Here is a 21,098-nt window from a genome sequence, read left to right as displayed (position 1 = left end):
TCAAGGGTTTTTCTTCATTTTTACTATTTTCTACATTCTACAAACTATGAAATAACACATATGGAATCATGTAGTACCCAAAAAAGTGTTAAACAAATCAAAATATATTTTATATTTTAGATTCTTCAATGTAGCCACCCTTTGCCTTGATGGCAGCTTTGCACATTCTTGGCATTCTCTCAACCAGCTTCACCTGGAATGCTTTTCCAACAATCTTGAAGGAGTTCCCACCAATGCTGAGCACTTGTTGGCTGCTTTTCCTTCACTTTGCAGTCCAACTCATCCCAAACCATCTCAATTGGGTTGAGGTCAGGTGATTGTGGAGGCCAGGTCATCTGATGCAGCACTCCATCACTCTCCTTCCTGGTCAAATAGCCCTTACATAGCCTGGAGGTGTGTTTTGGGTCATTGTCCTGTTTTAAAACCAATGATAGTCCCACTAAGCACAAACCAGATGGGATGGCGTATCGCTTGAGAATGCTGTGGTAGCCATGCTGGTTATGTGTGCCTTAAATTTTTAATAAATCACTGACAGTGTCAACAGCAAAGCACCCCCAACAATCACACCTCCTCCTCCATGCTTCACGGTGGGAACCACACATGCAGAGATCATCCATTCACCTACTCTGCGTTTCACAAAGACACAGCGGTTGGAACCAAAAATCTCAAATTTGGACTCATCAGATCAAAGGACAGGTTTACACCGGTCTGATGTCCATTGCTCTTGTTTCTTGGCCCAAGCAAGTCTCTTCTTATTATTGGTGTCCTTTAGTAGTGGTTTCTTTGCAGCAATTTGACCATGAAGGCCTGATTCACACAGTCTCTTCTGAACAGTTGATGTTGTGATGTGTCTGTTCCTTGAACTTTATTTATTTGGGCTGCAATCTGAGGTGCAGTTAATTACCGATTTCTGAGGCTGATGAACTTATCCTCTGCAGCAGAGGTAACTCTGGGTCTTCCTTTCCTGTTGCAGTCCTCAAGAGAGCCAGTTTCATCATAGCGCTTGATGGTTTTTGTGACTGCACTTGAAGAAACTTTCAAAGTTCTTGAAATTTTAGATATCTTCATGTCTTAAAGTAATGATGGACTGTCATTTCTCTTTGCATATTTGAGCTGTTCTTGCCATAATATGGACTTGGTCTTTTACCAAATAGGGCTATCGTCTGTATACCACCCCTACCTTGTCACAACACAACTGATTGTCTCAAACGCATTGAGAAGGAAAGAAATTCCACAAATTAACTTTTAACAAGGCACAACTATTAATTGAAATGCATTCCAGGTGACTACCTCATGAAGCTGGTTGAGAGAATGCCAAGATTGTGCAAAGCTGTCATCAAGGCAAAGGGTAGCTTTGAAGAATCTACAATCTAAAATGTATTTAACACTTTTGGTTACTACATGATTCCATATGTGTTATTTCATAGTTTTGATGTCTTCACTATTATTCTACAATGCAGAAAATAGTAAAAATAAAGAAGAACCCTTGATTGAGTAGGTGTGTCCAAACTTTTGACTGGTACTGTACATGCCAGGAAACTTGCTAAAATATGAATAGAAGGGCTATTATACTGTGCTTTGCATATACCCCCAACCTACAGTCCTCTTCCTTTCAGCCTCTGGCTCCACCGTTGGAGCCTGCTTTGTGTTCATATTGTTAGGTTGAGACGTGTGCATGTGTGTCACCATTGCTTCTGGAGCCATACAACTCGTTGTCCACCATAGGCTGCTGGGCTTAACTTAAGGGTCCATTGGGGACGGGTGGGGCAATATGGGATGGGGGCACAAAAGGCTGGTAGACGCCCACCTCTGGACGTTCAGTGACTGCCCCCAGAGAGAGGGGCTTAGTCTCTGTGGGCCCAGTAAAGCTCTGGTACACATCCACAGCCTGGTCTCCATAGACACCCATCTCTGCCCCATCTCGCAGGAGATGGCTGTATACAAGTGTGTCCTCGATCGAGGCATAGATGTGGGACTCGTTGTCTTTTCGTGATTTGGGGAACCTCCCGTTGTGCTCTGGTCCCGTTGGGGTTGTAGATGGACACTTGGTGAGACAGCTGTCTCTTCTTCTTCCTACTCAACAGGAGAGAGATCAAAACACATTATCACACACAAAGTAGGCTACTGTAAAGAGAGAAAATTACATTGTCTTAAATAGTCACACTTATTAAGTCCCATAAAGATATAAAGTCCCTATGCATGCCAATTCCTACTTTGACCGCCTTTCCTTCCAGTTCTCTGCTGCCAATGACTGGAACGAATTGCAAAAATCACTGAAGCTAGAGACTCATATCTCCCTCTCTAACTTTAAGCACCAGCTGTCAGAGCAGCTCACAGATCACTGTACCTGTACATAGCCTAACTACCTCATCCCCATACTGTTATTTATTTGTTTTGCTCCTTTGAACCCCAGTATCTCTACGTGCACATCCATCTTCTGCACAGCTATCACTCCAGTGTTTAATTGCTAAATTGTAATTATTACACCACTATGGCCTATTTGTTGCCTTACATCCCTTATCTTACCTCATTTGCACACACTGTATATAGACTTTTCTATTGTGTTATTGACTGTATGTTTGTTTATTCCATGTGTAACTCTGTGTTGTTGTTTGTGTCGCACTGCTTTGCTTTAACTTGGCCAGGTCGCAGTTGTAAATGAGAACTTGTTCTCAACTGGCCAACCTGGTTAAATAAAGGTTAAATCAAATGTTTTTTAAAAATGTATGTGTTCACTTATCATGACAACAATGTCATACAAGTAATCCCTTATTACATTTTTTTTTGTAATTGAAAATACCTAGGACTGTAGCTATATAGAATATAGACAAGCTACAGTACAAGTAAAATACAAATAAATAAAAAATATATCTCCACAACACGCCACACCAGCAGATGGTGATAGTGTAAAAATGTGTTTCGAAAAAGAGCGCATGGAACCGTGGAACAGGAAAAACAACATTTTCTAGCAGCTACTCAGCTAGATAACTAGCAAAAATGTTGCCTAACATAAAATCATTGAGAATGTTGCTTAACAGGCGATTAAAAGCGGCTGTCGACGAGCTATTCGGGGCAGTTGAAACAACGATAGCAGAGTACCAGCGAGAATTATGCCGTTCAAAAGAGGAGAAAGACCGAACGGTAGCAGAGTACCAGGAAAAAGTGTCCCGTTCGGAAGAAGAGAACGCCCGGCTGCAGAGGCTGCTGGATGTCGTTCTTAAACCAGAAATAAAGTTACAGAGACTAGAAGGTGTGTTACTTATTAGCTAAGCCCGTAACAACCATCATTTTATACAGATACCTAATGCATGTTGGTCATTTAAATTTGAGTCATCACTAGCTAAATTTAAATCCAGTTGGAGACAGATTTTCATTCGTTTTCCATTCAAAAATCCGCATGAAGAAAATTCGAATTTTCCCCACCAGTAGCGTTTCCGCCAAACGGAGTGTGGGACGATGTACTTTTTCGTTTAAGGTTTCATGTACCGAATACAAATCACAAGTTCTATATGTTTACATCACATTTTCAACTCTACCAATAGTTTCGTCACAAACATTGTCCCGTTAAATAGCAAATGTGCCTACTTTGGTCTTGGCACGTGTGTTCTAGCCAACAGCCCACATACAGCCTACACTACAGGCTGTGCGGGTAAACTAGTCTACGTAATAATATTATGGATAATAGCGAGAATATTTGTATTTGTCAAGCATCCGTCATCACCACCCTGTGAAATTCATAATTTATTTCATCTGTTTCCCAATAAACCATGGTTTCACGAGTCATAGACGACCATATAATCTCGTGACTCCAAATTTACTTAGATGTGATGTTTATTGTATCAATATTTGCGCATAGAGGCGTTTGCGTCTCCCTTTTTCGCATCACTTATTTTACCGACACAAAAAATGTCTGTAGGCAGTTATACAACTACCGAAAATTCCAGTTTCCATCACAGCTATCGTTATATATATATATGTGTGTGTTCTAGCCAGATACATGTAACTTTTGAGCTACACAGTAACCACATTTCCAGATCGTTTTATGCAAGTCATATATATATATATATATATATATATTACACACACAGACTATATATATATGACTTGGATAAAACGATTATTGGAGGACTAGTGGTTACTGTGTAGCTCAAAAGTTACATGTATCTGGCTAGAACACATTCCTTGTAAGCCAGCATCTCAGCATTAGAATGTACTAGCCAATGTACTAGCTAAACAGTATCATGCTCTTTTTCCCCACAGACCTCCAGCAGCTCACTCTCTCCGTCTCTGAAGAGGAGGTTCCCCCTGAGCAGCAGGAGTGTAGTCTGGGGCAGGAGGACCCTTCCCAGATTAAAGAGGAACAGGAGGAACTATGGGTCATCAGTCAGAGACGAGAGCAGCTTCAAACGATTGATTATGATACTGATTATACTGATGACTCTGCTGATACAGAAGCCTTCATATCTACTGCCAGAGTAAAAGGTGACTGTAATCAGAACCCAAGTCAGTCCTCACATCTTTACCAAATGTTAACCCAACGTGAAGAAAACACAGACAGGGATGAGCTACCCAGCACCACAATGCAAATTGAACAGATTAAAACAGAAAACGTCAGTAACAGTGACTCTCAGCCCCCATCTGCAGTCAATTCAGACTGGTCTGAAACTCAGAGTGAGAGTGGTGAAAGTGATCGGATGGAGAGTGAAGGACCTCCACTCAAGTCCAAGAGAACACAGACAGAAGTTGGACCAAGCTTCCATGTCTGTACTAAAGTCAGAGAATCCACAGAGTTGTCCCATCTGAAATCCCCTATCCCCAGTAATGCTGTTCGTCATTGTAGAATATGTGCAAAACCTTTTATCACCATGACGTCTCTAGTGATTCATGCCCATAGACATAGACAGCTATCTCGTTGTGGTATCTGCGGAAGAACCTTTGAGTCTGTAGAAAGTTTGAAAGAACATCTACATTTTCATGTTGCAAGTACAGGATCACTTTCTTGTTACATCTGTGGTATATGTTTCACAGAGGATGAGGAGGTTTTGCTGGAAGAGCATATGAGCAATCACAAACTGAAACTGGATCGCTGTCTTGGGTGTAAGGAACGTTTCAATTAGAGGTCGACCGATTATGATTTTTCGACGCCGATACCGATTATTGGACGGCCCAAAAAAAAGCCGATACCGATTAATCGGACGTTTTTTTACATTTTTTTTGTAATAATGACAATTACAACAATACTGAATGAACACTTATTTTAACTTAATATAATACATCAATAAAATCAATTTAGCCTCAAATAAATAATGAAACATGTTCAATTTGGTTTAAATAATGCAAAAACAAGTGTTGGAGAAGAAAGTAAAAGTGCAATATGTGCCATGTAAGAAAGCTAACGTTTAAGTTCCTTGCACAGAACATGAGAACATATGAAAGCTGGTGGTTCCTTTTAACATGAGTCTTCAATATTCCCAGGTAAGAAGTTTTAGGTTGTAGTTATTATAGGAATTATAGGACTATTTCTCTATACCATTTGTATTTCACATACCTTTGACTATTGGATGTTCTTATAGGCACTTTAGTATTGCCAGTGTAACAGTATAGCTTCTGTCCCTCTCCTCGCCCCTACTTGGGCTCGAACCAGGAACACATTGACAACAGCCACCCTCGAAGCATCGTTACCCATCGCTCCGCAAAAGCCGCGGCCCTTGCAGAGCAAGGGGAACAACTACTCCAAGTCTCAGAGCGAGTGACGTCACCGATTGAAACACTATTAGCACGCAACCGCTAACTAGCTAGCCATTTCACATCGGTTACACCAGCCTAATCTCGGGAGTTGATAGGCTTGAAGTCATAAACAGCTCAATGCTTGAAGAATTGCGAAGAGCTGCTGGCAAATGCACGAAAGTGCTGTTTGAATGAATGCTTACGAGCCTGCTGCTGCCTACCATCACTCAGTCAGACTGCTCTATCAAATATCAAATCATAGACTTAATTATAACATAATAACATACAGAAATACGAGCCTTTGGTCATTAATATGGTCGAATCCGGAAACTATCATTTCGAAAACAAAACGTTTATTCTTTCAGTGAAATACAGAACCGTTCTGTATTTTATCTAACGGGTGGCATCCCTAAGTCTAAATATTCCTGTTACATTGCACAACCTTCAATGTTATGTCAAAGTTATGTACAATTCTGGCAAATTAATTACGGTCTTTGTTAGGAATAAATGGACTTCACACAGTTTGCAACGAGCCAGACGGCCCAAACTGCTGCATATACCCTGACTGCTTGCACGGAACGCAAGAGAAGTGACACAATTTCCCTAAATATAAGAAATTCATGTTAGCAGGCAATATTAACTAAATATGCAGGTTTAAAAATATATACTTGTGTATTGATTTTAAAGAAAGGCATTGATGTTTATGGTTAGGTGCAACGACACTGCTAAATCATCACCCGTTTGGCGAAGTAGGCTGTGATTCGATGAGAAATGAACAGGCACCGCATTGATTATATGCAACGCTAGATAAACTAGTAATATCATCAACCATGTGTAGTTAACTAGTGATTATGTGAAGATTGATTGTTTTTTATAAGTTTAATGCTAGCTAGCAACTTACCTTGGCTTCTTGCTGCCCTCGCGTAACAGGTAGTCAGCCTGCCACGCAGGCTCCTCGTGGAGTGCAATGTAAGGCAGGTGGTTAGAGCGTTGGACTAACAATGTAAAAATCTGTCGTTCTGCCCCTGAACAAGGCAGTTAACCCACCGATCCTAGGCCGTCATTGAAAATAAGAATGTGTTCTTAACTGACTTGCCACATTAAATAAAGGTGTACATTTTATTTTTTTAACAAATTGGCCAAATCGGTGTCCAAAAATACCGATTTCCAATTGTTATGAGAACTTGAAATCGGCCCTAATTAAATCGGCCATTCCGATTAATCGGTCGACCTCTAGTTTCAATACTCGCCAGGCTCTGACATTGCATATAAGGACTCACACCAGGACTCTTGATCAGGATTGAAAATTGAAGACCGCCTATGACCTGCCGCCTGAGCCTTTACAAGCATACTTTTTTTATTTTGAAATTGTAAAAACAATGTGAAAGTGAGGGAGGCGTAGCCTATATTGTTGTAATCAAACTTGATTAAAACACTACAGCAGTTCTTGCTGAAGAAATCACTCTGGTAAAATGTTCCAGTTCCATATCCTAGTAAAGGAAGCCTGAGTGAGGCCCAATGCGGGTCTGCTGAAGGTCTGTGTATACTGAAATGTTTTTTTTATATCAAGTAAACTATTGAATGGAGAGTGTACCTTCTAATGCATAGTTACCATATGTACTCAAAAGGGATTAAGCCTAATCCTGGACTAAAAAGCACTTTCAATGGATATTAATCTCTATTTTAAAAGGAAAATTATAACCACAAATAGGTGCTAAGTTGCATAAAAAATCAAAGTCCAGACACTTTGAAAGTTAAAAAGCCTTCAGCGTGGGCTAAAACATTAAAATACACCAATGTGTATCAGCTTAGGCCTTCATCAGGGTGTCCTTAGCACCTAGTTGTGGTTATAATCTTTGCTTTTGCATTAACATTCCTCTGCAAGAGCACTTGTGGTTGTTTTGGAATACGCTCCTCTACTTCTTTTTCTTGGAGATGAATCTGTCTGAGAAACCATCCCAACATTTATCATGAAGGGCTATAGAAAAGGTAGCTAGCTCACTTACTTGATCACCACACAGACCACAGCCAACACAACCACCATGAAAACCAGCAGAGCTACCACTGCACTCAGAATGCTGGTCAGAAGCAGGTCTTAGGAACAGGAACACACACACAGGTCAGTATTCACTGATATCCCATTATCAACCCACTCACTAACATAATAATGTTTCAAATCCGGAGGCTGATAATAACACTTATTATACAAAACATTAGGAACACTCCATGACAGACTGACCAGGTGAATCCAGGTGACAGCTATGATCCCTTATTGATGTCACTTGTTAAATCCACTTCAATCAGTATAGATGAAGGGGACAAGACAGGTTAAATAAGGATTTTTAAGCCTTGGTCAAGAACAGGGTATGGTAGTAGGTACCGGGCATATCGGTTTGTGTCAAGAACTGCAACGCTGCTGGGGGTTTTCACGCTCAACAATTTCCCCTATTTATCAAGAATGGTCCACCACCCAAAGGACATCCAGCCAACTTGACTCAACCAGGGCCGGTCCTTGCTGTTCTGCCGCCTGTCATAGAATTACAACATTATGTTAATCACATTACTTTTATATTAGAATGTATCCCCCTATATTAGTACATTCAGACTGTCTGTTATATCTAATAGGCAACAGAATAGTGTTCTTAGTAGAGGTCGACCGATTAATCAGAATGGCCGATTAATTAGGGCTGATTTCAAGTTTTCATAACAATCGGTAATTGGTATTTTTGGCCACCGAATTTCATATTTTATTTTCAAAACCCTTTTTTTTTTTTTTAACCTTTATTTAACTAGGCAAGTCAGATTAAGAACACATTCTTATTTTCAATGACGGCCTAGGAACGGGGGTTAACTGCCTTGTTCAGGGGGGATTCGTTTTTGCAACCTTCTGGTTACTAGTCCAACGCTCTAACCACCTGCCTTACATTGCACTCCACGAGGAGCCTGCTTGGCAGACTGACTACCTGTTACGTGAGGGCAGCAAGAAGCCAAGGTAAGTTGCTAGTTAGCATTAAACTTGTCTTATAAAAAACTATCAATCTTAACATAATCAGTAGTTAACTACACATGGTTGATGATATTACTAGTTTATCTAACGTGTCCTGCGTTGCATATAATCGGTGCCTGTTCATTTCTCATCGAATCACAGCCTACTTCGACAAACGGGTGATGATTTAACAAGCGCATTTGCGAAAAAAGCACTGTCGTTGCACCAATCCGGAGCCGAGAGAGACGGCCCACAGTCCGGAGTCGGCGCAGCGAGAGTCGCCCTACAGTCCAGAGTCGGCGCAGCGAGAGTCGCCCTACAGTCCGGAATCGGCACAGCCAGAGTCGCCCTTCAGCCCGAGGTCTCCAGCGACGCGCATCAGCCCGAGGTCTTCAGCGATGCGCCATAGCCCAGAGACTTCGGGAGGGGTAAAGTTTAATATGTATTTAGCGGGGGTGGACAGGTTAGGTTGGGGAGTAAGGTCGGAGCCTGAGCCACCTCCATAGTAGGTGGGTTGGGGAGGGGGGGGTGTAGCACAAGAACCGTCGGTGACGGTGGCCACCCTCCCTTTAGTTTGGGTTCATTCTTTATTTTGGGTTTATTTTTGTGTAAGGTGCATCCGGGGTATGCACCTTTGGGGGGGTACTGTCACGTCCTGACCAGTATAAGGGCTTATTTGTTATTGTAGTTTGGTCAGGACGTGGCAGGGGGTATTTGTTTAGAGTGTTTCGGGGTTTGTTGGGCTATGTGTTTATGTAGAGGGCTGTTTGTTTAGAGTGTTCCGGGGTTTTTGGTTATGTTCTATGTTAGTATATTTCTATGTTCTGGTTTAGTCTTTCTAGTTCTATGTTTAGGGTTATTGGTTTGACCTTCAATTGGAGGCAGCTGTTCCTCGTTGCCTCTGATTGAAGGTCATATATAGAAGGGTGTTTTTGTAATGGGTTTTGTGGGTAGTTGTTTCTTGTGTAGCTGTGTGCCTCACAAGACTGTTTCGTCGTTGTTTTTTGTATTAAGTGTTTTTTTTCTTCATTTTCTTCATATTAAATAAAGAAGATGAGCATTCACGTTTCTGCTGCGTTTTGGTCCAATCATTACGACAACCGTGACACCGTTAGATAAAATACGGACCGGTTCCGTATTTCACTGAAAGAAAAAAAAAGTTATGTTTTCGAGATGATAGTTTCCGGATTCAACCATATTAATGACCTAAGGCTCGTATTTCTGTGTGTTTTATTATATTATAATTAAGTCTATGATTTGATAGAGCAGTCTGACTGAGCGGTGGTAGGCACCAGCAGGCTCGTAAGCATTCATTCAAACAGCACTTTCGTGCATTTTGCCAGCAGCTCTTCGCAATGCATTGCGCTGTTTATGACTTTAAGCCTGTCAACTCCCAAGATTAGGCTGGTGTAACCGATGTGAAATGGCTAGCTAGTTAGTGGGTGCGCACTAATAGCGTTTCAAATGTCACTCGCTCTGAGACTTGGAGTAGTTGTTCCCCTTGCTCTACATGGGTAACGCTGTTTCGAGGGTGGCTGTTGTCGATGTGTTCCTGGTTCGAGCCCAGGTAGGAGCGAGGAGAGGGACGGAAGCTATACTGTTACACTGGCAATACTAAAGTGCCTATAAGAACATCCAATAGTCAAAGGTATGTGAAATACAAATGGTATAGAGAGAAATAGTCCTATAATAACTACAACCTAAAACTTCTTACCTGGGAATATTGAAGACTCATGTTAAAAGCAACCACCAGCTTTCATATGTTCCCATGTTCTGAGCAAGGCACTTAAACGTTAGCTTTTTTACATGGCACATATTGCACTTTTACTTTCTTCTCCAACACTTGTTTTTGCATTATTTAAACCAAATTGAACATGATTCATTATTTATTTGAGGCTAAATTGATTTTATTGATGTATTATATTAAGTTAAAATAAGTGTTCATTCAGTATTGTTGTAATTGTCATTATTACAAATAAATAAATAAAAACGGCCGATTAATCGGCATCTGCTTTTTCTTTGGTCCTCCAATAATCGGTATCGGCGTTGAAAAATCATAATCGGTCGACCTCTAGTTCTTAGAACTCTGAGTCTGAGAGGAGCTGCTGAGATTTTAACGCTGACAGTAGATTTACGATGGCTTGGTAATAAGACAACATTCCATTCCATGATTACTGTCTGTGTGCCTGTCTGTCGGTGCCAGGGAGACCGAATCTCCTTTTTCTCTCCCATATGGCAGATGAACACTGAACTTAACATTTGAGGGAATGACCTAGTGTCTATGTTACATTAGTATTTCTGTATAAACAAGCCGTAAACGACCTTGCGACAGAAACCTGTTGCGACGTAATCGTGATGTCTGTTGCATGAGAGCACAATGTACCTTTGTATAAATTCTCTCATCTGTGATTTGTCATGAACATCCAGGTGGATGGACATTGCTATAAGATGCTGTGGCTTAGTCCCACTGGTTGAGCTCTCAGGGATCACCTCCAGGGTGGTTACTGACCAACTTCATTACTGCACTAATTAAATAATAAAGTTAAATTGTTTTGAAGAAATCTAAAAGTCTCTCCTTTGATTAGAATAATTCCACCACACGCCCTAGGCGAGACCAAAAAATGCTGCTACTGCAAAACTAGAATACTCCCAGTAAGCAACAAAAAAAACGTTTAAAAGACTGCACCAAAAAATGACACCCAAAAGGCATTGGTCTGTGCTTCCGTGCTCACTGAGGTATAGCCTACAGTATTGCCTGACATTGAATTCTATGAATGCCCATCTATGTGGTAAGCCTACCGTTTGTAAAACACAAAAAATGACAACAGGACCAAAAAAAAGACTTCCAAAAGACGGCGGCTCGTGCTTACTGGGGTGTAGCCTACCATGTGGCCCCCAATGGAATTTGATGAATTCCCATCCATGTACTAGGCCCACTGTTTGTAAAACAGGCCGTTGCATTGGCTTTATTAGTGGATTCCTGTGACTAATCAATTTGGCTATTTAAGCTCTGAATATCAGCGTGAAATGCAAAAGTACTTTTTCGCTATGAACAGCTTGTCAAAAATGGAGGGATACAAACTTGAAACCACTGATCACGACAATGGGTTGAAACTCCTGGAAAACAGTTGTGATTGTCCATTTCATATTGTCCATTTAACTTTGACCTGTTTTTAGGATATGTTGTTAACATTACAGCGCATTTTTTTGTTAATTGAGCGCCATTTAGGTTAGGCTATTTGATGGGAGAAATCTGCATGATGTAAAAAGTGTCCGTCACATTACATGATCATACATTTTCTCTCCAGTCTGTAGGCTACAGAAAAGGCCACATACTCTTTCTACCATATCCTATATCTGCTACATGATTCATGTTAGATAATTTTTTTGACGGAATGATGATGCACAGCCACAGCGATGCGTCTCCAACAGAACCCTGGAGAAACTCGCTGGGAATGGACAAGCAAAGTGGGCACTGCTTATCACAGGGCGGCATCAACGCTCACCTAAAAATCCCATATGCCACTGGTTGAGAAAAATTGTCATTGTTTGGTCAGTTTAGCTCACAAAATGGTCAGTTTAGCTCATAAAATGCCACCCTCGTCAATCCTACCTAATGAGCGAGTCCAAGTTCCAATGAATTCAGTTTGTTCTGAGGGCAAAATGGGGGGGTGCAACTCAATATTAGGAAGGTGTTCCTAATGTTTGGTATACTCAGTGCAGTAAGAGCAGAATGAACAATATATCAGAATAGTATAGAGAAATGCTGAGAAACATTGAGCGTTAGATTTTCACTGCAATTTCAAATTCACTTTAAACAAACAACCTATGGAGAGGGCCAGAGGAAGAAGGGAGTGAGAGGAGATAGAACAACACTGCTTATCATGATGACTGCTCCACGCGGTCGGTCACTCACTCTTGTCCTTGTGCAGTGTGATCTGTGTGAGCACGCTGAAGTCTCCTCTCTCAGGCATACAGATGGACATGTTGAGGTAGAAGCTCTCTGAGACAGTGATCTTCCTGCCTGCCTCCTCGTCCTCCCGCCGGCTGTACATCTCTTCCAGGGAGCCCAGGATTTGCACCCTGATCAAATCACATTCATTTATTTACAGCACTTGTCATAAAGTGCTTTACAGTAATCCGGCCTGGACCCCAAGACCAAGCAAGGTAGAAGCAGGACCACAGTGACCAAGAAAAACTCCCTAGAATGAAGAAACCTAGAGAGGACGTCTCAGAGGGGTACCCCATCCTCTTCTGGTTGTACCTGATGCCCGTGTGGTGGTTGCTGCACTTGGGCTGGCTGATGTTGGGCTTCCAGCTTAGAGGGGACATCGGCGATCCAGGACACAGTGGAGTAGGACTTCATTCCCACAGGACAACTAGGGGTGGCCAGGAGCGTCGGTACTCCTTGCTTTGGGCATACCGTGACGATGTATCTCTCGGTGTGTACATCAGGGGTGAATAACATATTTGCAGTTACAGTACTACTTTTATATAAAACAATTTATTAAAGATGTAACTTTATAGCCAAAAGTATGTGGACACCCGCTCGCTGAATATCTCATTCCAAAATCATGGGGCATTAATTTGGAGTTGGTACCCACTTTGTTGATATATCAGCCTCCACTCTTCTGGGAAGGCTTTCCACTAGATGTTGGAACATTGCTGCAGGGACTTGCTTCCATTCAGCCACAAGATTATTAGTGAGGTTGGGCACTGATGTTGGGCAATTAGACCTGGTTCGCAGTCGGCGTTCCAATTCATCCCAAACGTGTTCGATGGAGTTAAGGTCAGGGTTCTGTGCAGGCCAGTCAGGTTCTTCCACGCCAATCTCGACAAACCATTTCTGTATGAACCTCGCTTTGTGCACGGGGCATTGTCATGCTAAAACTTTGCCACAAAGTTGGAAGCACAGTATCATCTAGAATGTCATTGTACGCTGTAGTGTTAAGACTTCCCTTCACTGGAACTAAGGGGCCTAGCCCGAACCATGAAAAACAGCCCCAGACTATTATTCCACCTCCATCAAGCTTTACAGTTGGCACTATGCATTTGGGCAGGTACCATTCTCCAGGCATCTGTTAAACCCAGATTCGTCCGTCGGACTGCCAGATGGTGAAGCATGATTCATCACTCCAGAGAACGCGTTTCCGCTGCTCCAGAGTCCAATGACAGTGAGCTTTACACCACTCCATCCAATGCTTGGCATTGCGCATGGTGATCTTAGGCTTGTGTGCAACTGCTCGGCCATGGAAACCCATTTCATGAAGCTCCCGACGAACAGTTCTTGTGCTGACATTGCTTCCAGAGGCAGTATGGAACTTGGTAGAGTGTTGCAACCGAGGACAGTTGATTTTTACGCGCTACGCGCTTCAGCACTCTGGTGTTCCGTTCTGTGAGCTTGTGTGGCCTACCACTGACCTGTTGTTGCTCCTAGACGTTTCCACTTCACAATAACAGCACAGTTACACCTTTAATTAAAACATATTACCTGCAATCTCCCTGGTGAAGGAGATGAGTAAAGGGTAAGAGAATGGCCACATCTCTTTCCCTCCCATTGTCGAGACTGAAGCTGTGATGGACACGTTGGTGTGGACCTGGACTTTGTGTATGGCTCCCTGAGGGCAGAACTGACCCACGGTGGTGCCGTCATTGTCCTCGGCCACGGTGAGAGTGACATAGCCGTTGCAGGGTTGTTCTGGCAGGGACTGCCTGAGGCTGCCAGTAGTGGGCAGGAGCTCTACCGTGCCATGCTGAGGGGGACGGAGGATCCAGGTGACACTGCCCAGGGGAGCGGGAATACACCTCTCCAGGACGAGCACCGTCAGAGGGACTGGGGCTGCTGGGCAGCCCCTCCACTGACGGCACTCTGTGAGGTTGGAGTCTGTTTGATTGAGTGTGTGGACAGGTGTCTTTTATACAGGTAACTAGTTCAAACAGGTGAAGTTAATACAGGTAATGAGTGGAGAACAGGAGGGCTTCTTAAAGAAAAACTAGCAGGTCTGTGAGAGCCGGAATTCTTACTGGTTGGTAGGTGATCAAATACTTATGTCATGCAATATAATGCAAATTAATTACTTAAAAATCATACAATGGGATTTTCTGGATTTTTGTTTTAGATTCCGTCTCTCACAGTTGAAGTGTACATATGATAAAAATTACAGACCTCTACATGCTTTGCAAGTAGGAAAACCTGCAAAATCGGCAGTGTATCAAATACTTGTTCTCCCCACTGTACATGTACAGTTGAAGTCGGAAGTTTACATACACCTTAGCCAAATACATTTAAATTCAGTTTTTCACAATTCCTGACATTTAATCCTAGTAAAAATTCCCTGTCTTTGGTCAATTAGGAACACCACTTTATTTTAAGAATGTGAAATGTCAGAATAATAGTAGAGAGAATGATTTATTTCAGCTTTTATTTATTTCATTACATTCCCCGTGGGTCAGAAGTTTACATACACTCAATTAGTATTTGGTAGCATTGCCTTTTAATTGTTTAACTTGGGTCAAACGTTTTGGGTAGCCTTCCACAAGCTTCCCACAATAAGTTGGGTGAATTTTGTCCCATTCCTCCTGACAGAGCTGGTGTAACTGAGTCAGGTTTGTAGGCCTCCTTGCTCGCACACGCTTTTTCAGTTCTGCCCACAAATTTTCTATAGAATTGAGGTCAGGGCTTTGTGATGGCCACTCCAATACCTTGACTTTGTTGTCCTTAAGCCATTTTGCCACAACTTTGGAGGTATGCTTGAGGTCATTGTCCATCTGGAAGACCCATTTGCGACCAAGCTTTAACTTCCTGACTGATGTCTTGAGATGTTGCTTTAATATATCCACATAATTTTCCTACCTCATGATGCCATCTATTTTGTGAAGTGCACCAGTCCCTCCTGCAGCAAAGCACCCCCACAACATGATGCTGCCCCCCCCATGCTTCACGGTTGTGATGGTGTTCTTCGGCTTGCAAGCCTCCCCCTTTTTACTCCAAACATAACGATGGTCATTATGGCCAAACAGTTCTATTTTTGTTTCATCAGACCAGAGGACATTTCTCCAAAAAGTACGATCTTTGTCCCCATGTGCAGTTGCAAACCATAGTCTGGCTTTTTTATGGCGGTTTTGGAGCAGTGGCTTCTTCCTTGCTGAGAGGCCTTTCAGGTTATGTCAATATAGGAGTCGTTTTATGGAGGATATAGATACTTTTGTACCTGTTTCCTCCAGCATCTTCACAAGGTCCTTTGCTGTTGTTCTGGCATTGATTTGCACTTTTCGCATCAAAGTACGCTCTAGGAGACAGTACGCATCTCCTTCCTGAGCGGTATGACAGCTGTGTGTTCCCATGGTGTTTATACTTGCGTACTATTGTTTGTACAGATGAATGTGGTACCTTCAGACGTTTGAAATTGCTCCCAAGGATGAACCAGACTTGTGGAGGTCTACAATTTTTTTTCTGAGGTCTTGGCTCGTTTGATTTCCCCATGATGTCAAGCAAAGAGGCAATGAGTTTGAAGGTAGGCCTTGAAATACATCCACAGGTACACCTCCAATTGACTCAAATGATGTAAATTAGCCTATCAGAAGCTTCTAAAGCCATGACATCCTTTTCTGGAATTGTCCCGATGGCAGCCTCCCCTGTCCTCTGGAGGGCTAGCAGGGTATACGTGTGCTGGTCTGGACATCTCTCAGAGGGCAGGATCTGTCTCAGCCCCATCTGGGTGAAGACCAAATGGAACGCCCGTGGAACCGGGGCCTTCAGGTTCCAGATAAAGGTATGGTTGAAGTTCTGGAGTAGAAGCATTCTAGTTCTAGACTCAATGGGGATGATGTCTCCATTACAGGACCTTGTGGTACAATCTGATGGAAGGAGGGTAGGAGTTAGAGGAAGTCAATACAGAGACACACACACAGGTATGCTCACACACAAAGTCACATATGGAGTATGTATTATGAAAATGCACACAGGTATCCCTCTTGTAAGCACTATGTAATAGCAATATATACTACAGTGTACAATGTGCCTATACTGTAATGACACTGTATTTCTGTACCATGTGGACAAGCTATAGACACTCTTAAGGACACTATGGACATTCTAAATAACATGGGACCACAACCATTATAGATTTCATAGATAGTTCTTACCTATTTCCCTGACCACTTCCACAGTGAAGACTTCCTCTGGTTTGGTGCAGGTGAACTCCATGTTCACAGCAGCTTTGGGGTCTGTCAGCAGCACCACATAATCACTTCCAGCCCTGGAGCAGGACTTCTTCAAGCCTGTACCGGTGCATACAGTAGACTTTGACCCCCTGCCGCGCTCTGAACTCTGGCTGACGTTGAGAGTAGTGCCCTGGTCAGGGGTGAGGGTCAGTGTCACACCCTCTGAAAGAACAACAACCAGGGAAGGGATTGATGAATTAAGGTAGAAGAGTGGCATCAGTTCGGGAGGCAGGGTTGTTCTATACCACATGGGTATTTTACATAACCATACCTCTATCAAAACTATATTAATTTGTACAAAACATAGAATACAAAACAATGTCCTTTTTTGTCTCTGACTGTCAATGAAGACTACTACTCAGCAGACAGAAAAAACAACTGATGTTTTTCTCAGCCTGACCAGAAGTCCTTTTTTTCCCACAGCGTGTTGGAAAAGACTCCTATGACTGAGGGAGTGGGTAGGGAGATGATCGATGTCAACAGCTTGACTCCTCTTCCACGTCTGTGAGCTACGGCCTACTGAACAAACATAGGCCTGGCCGTTCAACAGTTCAAACTGCCATATATCTGTGATGCTGTACCCATAAACGTCCTTATCTTTAGATAATCACTCTCTTCCTCTCCCTCTCTCTCTGAAGCACACACACAAGCACTCTCTCTCTCCTTCTATCTGTCTGACTTAAGCTTTCCCCAAAACCTTACCTAGTAACATAGCCGAGATATAATCTGATTGTGTGACTGTTTGACAATGGAGATGTTACTGGGAAGCCCTGTTTGTCCCTCGCTGTTACATGTACAGCTATTACAGTCCAGCTGTCACTGTTGACACTGGGATAAGACGCGTAAGCAACAACTTACGGGGGCTTGACTAAACATTATTCTGCCTACCTAGCTATATCATTACAAACCAACCTGCTCCTACAGATTGTAGAAAAAACAACAAAGGGATGTGCTGCTAGGATACAATAGTAGTTATTTGTAAATTGAAGGTGCTCTTGATAAAGGGGTTAATTGGTCATCAAAAAACAAGGAGGACCTTTTAAATATATGAAGAGTGCCTGGTCCTCGTCCTCCTTGTTTTTTGATGCTGATCCTAAAGTATTGTCTGACCTATGCAAATACTGCCCTCCCTCCTGTAATCTTCAATGCAAACTCAGTGGCCCTGGTCTACATATAGAAACTGATAAGCCGTTGTTCCACCTGATTCCTAATAAAATATTAGATGAGTTGGAAGTTCTTTCCTTAGTTAGTTGGCCTTTGGATAGAACCAATGCATTCAACAGTCCTCCCATCATTCCTATTTATCCACTGAACCAGACTCATGCATTAAAGATGTTTTCCTATGTTTATTCATAAAGCACAACATGGGCCAGTCAACATCTATGTTGTCTGTCATTTGCATCCCATCTACACACTTTTGTTTTAGGAAACTGACTGGCCTTTCAAAGGTCTGTGTGTGGTTGTGCCAGTGTCAACAACAATTATTGAATGCATAGTCTACCTATAGAATACATCCTCTTCCAATTCAAGAATATCCCTGCAACTTCAAAATACTGTTAGTGTCCATCAGGAAGTGTTATCGTGGGCAACATTTCATAGAACATATCACTGTATACATATCTACATTTCAATCTTTATAGTAAAGGGACAATTGCAATGACCTAGTCATAAAATAAAAAGGAATTCAAATAAACTCCCTATTCTTCAGGGTTTTTTAAAAAAAATTTACAGAATCATAATAATCACAAATATATTAGGGTTCACTTCTAAATGTTTAAAACTATTACCAAATTACCAAAATCTTAAAATGATAATTCTGTTTACTGACACTCAATAGTGACTCGCCCTATATTGGACTAAAGGAGCCTAACGTTACTCCGTAGTCCAAGAACCGTACATGTTCTGTTTAATGGGTGAATTGGCTCTGGAAGCCGAAACAGCCAAATACTCCATCTAAACGTGAATCAAATATCAATTATGGTACTGTTCTAGAAACATAAATCCCTCTGTTTTCATATCACATTAAAATAATTTCACAAATGCAAAATACAAACTTACTGTACTGTATACCGTTTTCATTGGTTTAAACACAGCAGACAGTATTTTTCAATGAAAACATGTTTGTGGCATCTGTCTTCCATCTACACACAGGTGTTAGGAGAAGTTAGTTAGTTAGCACATGTAGTCCACTATGTCTTCAATCTATAACAGGGAAGTATGACTGTGTGAGAATCCTAACCCTATAAAGATGTGTATCAATTTAGCCGAAATGAAAGACAAGGTCCTTATGCTTCCAAAACCAAGCGACGGTTGTTAATGTTCAGATTGAGCATCGCGGCTCTTAATTAACAAAACTCCCCTATTATGTGTAATGTAATGGAACTGAGAGTCATGATCAAGGGCTAAGCAGTGACTTACCTGATAGAACGACGCGACGCGATCCCCAAAAGTTGCAGAGCACAGCCGACCGTTGATAAAGTCATGCCTTTACTTTCAGCGTCGGTATCTCAAACGATAAGCGATCTAACGGAACTAAAATTGGCACAATTCGCGACTTTATGGCCTTGGACCTGCGTGTAGTTCTTTCGCTTTGAGTAAAATGGGTTACACCTACATTTGCTGTCCTGCTGTGTGACATCACTTCTCAGGTAAAGCGTTCCTCTTGCAGTCATTTTGACAGGTGAGTTGTTGCTTGAAGAATTGCAACATATTTGAACTCGGTGACGTTTTTTTTTTAAGTTTCTAGGAAAATAAGCTTTACTGTAATTCAAAATGAACAGACCGGGGTCTGATAGGTATTTAGTCAAATCTAGCCTTTTAGACCTCGGTAGCAAGCTTCACTGGACCAATGGCACATATCATTTGGCCCTACCATGAGCTGTTGTTTTTCTTTACCAAACAAGTTAAACTTAACTGAAAATAGGGTGATCATCATTAGACTACTTGGTGCTCAAAATCGAAATCAATGACTTGTTATTATGTAATAACTCAATAATGCCATTTTAGATTGTACAGCAGAGCAGAAGCCATTTTTCGGTAACACCCAAGCACACATGGCAAATATAGCACACATACCATCTACGCATTAGAGCCATGTGCTGAATTCACCTGACACACCTAGACGATGCAATAGCTAAAATTCTGGGGATTGGGACTGACAGTGAAAGAAACAAGATTGAACAAACAATGTGATTGACCATCCGTGAATTCACCAGAGAGTTAGATGGTGGTGAGGGCCTGAGATGCAGAAAGCAATGACGGGGATAATGACTGTGAACAGGAGCAGCAAGGAGGATCAAAAAAAGGGGGTGCAAGGAGCTTGTTGAGAGAGATTCCTCTCTCCTTTCACAAACAGAATGTAACACAAGGATGCTTCCCACTGGGCACACCATGTCATTTCAACGTGGAAATGTGGGTAATATTTGTTTGAGATGTTGATCAATGAGATTTCAATCTTTATTCACCCACTCAAAATGACAGCCATAACTTGTTTGAATTCCCAATGTATCACTGTGCTTTCAACCATTTTAAAAGCACAACCAAATTCTAATGAAAAAAAGATCTCAGATTTTTTATTTAGTTGTCATCTAAATGTGTAATTATTTCATTTTCAACCATTTAAAAGCACATTTAAATGCTTAATCTCATAGCACAATCAAATTACCTGGATTGCAGTTGAGATTACATGAAAGTACACAGTGCAAGTGATCAATGTTTTTCGAGATTCTGCACAGATTATTATAGCAATTGTGAAGATCTCCACAGACCTGCAACCTTTGCATGCTATCTTGAACATGCACACTTTCTATGATGACATAAGAAGACATTTATAGCTACAGTAGGCTAACCTCACATTGTGACCATGGATGTGTTACTCATTTTAAGGTTGAATTACATTAGTTTGTAAGATATACTTAATTTTAGGCTATTTACTCTATTACAAAAGTGATATTGAATTGTGTTTGGTTGACAACGCAACCATACAATTTGTTAACTTGTCGACAAGTTAATAGGCTATTTACTGTATCGCAAAAGTGATATTGAATTGTATTTTATTGTCAATGCAACCAAATATCACTATTTGAAGGAGATTTATATTTTGTGCTGCTGACAGTCTGGTGTTAATTCCAGTTTGTCTACAAATTAATAATTGATATGTTGG

General features: G+C 41.6%; 2 protein-coding genes across 2 annotated transcripts; one reads left to right on the top strand and one right to left on the bottom strand.

The window, feature by feature from the left end:
- Positions 1 to 1,735: 1,735 nt before the first annotated feature.
- Positions 1,736 to 19,329, bottom strand: LOC106579030 (CUB domain-containing protein 1). The gene is made up of 6 exons (XM_045712853.1): positions 16,859 to 19,329; positions 16,272 to 16,570; positions 14,205 to 14,466; positions 12,985 to 13,120; positions 12,630 to 12,796; positions 1,736 to 2,073 (listed from the first exon to the last, which is right to left on the bottom strand). Exons 1-6 carry the CDS (start codon positions 17,184 to 17,186, stop codon positions 1,736 to 1,738), a joined length of 1,530 nt encoding a protein of 509 aa, XP_045568809.1. The 5' UTR covers positions 17,187 to 19,329.
- Positions 2,931 to 5,300, top strand: LOC106579331 (zinc finger protein 3 homolog). The gene is made up of 2 exons (XM_014159163.2): positions 2,931 to 3,250; positions 4,261 to 5,300. Exons 1-2 carry the CDS (start codon positions 2,998 to 3,000, stop codon positions 5,115 to 5,117), a joined length of 1,110 nt encoding a protein of 369 aa, XP_014014638.2. The 5' UTR covers positions 2,931 to 2,997; the 3' UTR covers positions 5,118 to 5,300.
- Positions 19,330 to 21,098: the final 1,769 nt, after the last annotated feature.

Source organism: Salmo salar, chromosome ssa02, assembly GCF_905237065.1.
Source record: "Salmo salar chromosome ssa02, Ssal_v3.1, whole genome shotgun sequence".
Lineage (NCBI taxonomy): Eukaryota > Metazoa > Chordata > Actinopteri > Salmoniformes > Salmonidae > Salmo > Salmo salar.
Note: the sequence above shows the minus strand (reverse complement) of the source record. Positions and strands in the feature narration are given on the sequence as shown.

Excerpts from the sequence above, each read along its gene's own strand:
- LOC106579331 (XM_014159163.2), top strand. The coding sequence starts at position 2,998 with ATGTTGCCTAACATAAAATCATTGAGAATGTTGCTTAACAGGCGATTA. Across the intron at positions 3,251-4,260 it reads AAAGTTACAGAGACTAGAAG|ACCTCCAGCAGCTCACTCTC; the intron begins GTGTGTTACTTA and ends TTTTCCCCACAG.
- LOC106579030 (XM_045712853.1), bottom strand. The coding sequence starts at position 17,186 with ATGTGGTATAGAACAACCCTGCCTCCCGAACTGATGCCACTCTTCTAC. Across the intron at positions 16,571-16,858 it reads GGAAGTGGTCAGGGAAATAG|ATTGTACCACAAGGTCCTGT; the intron begins GTAAGAACTATC and ends TCCTTCCATCAG. Across the intron at positions 2,074-12,629 it reads CACACTGCACAAGGACAAGA|GAAGAAGAAGAGACAGCTGT; the intron begins GTGAGTGACCGA and ends CCTGTTGAGTAG.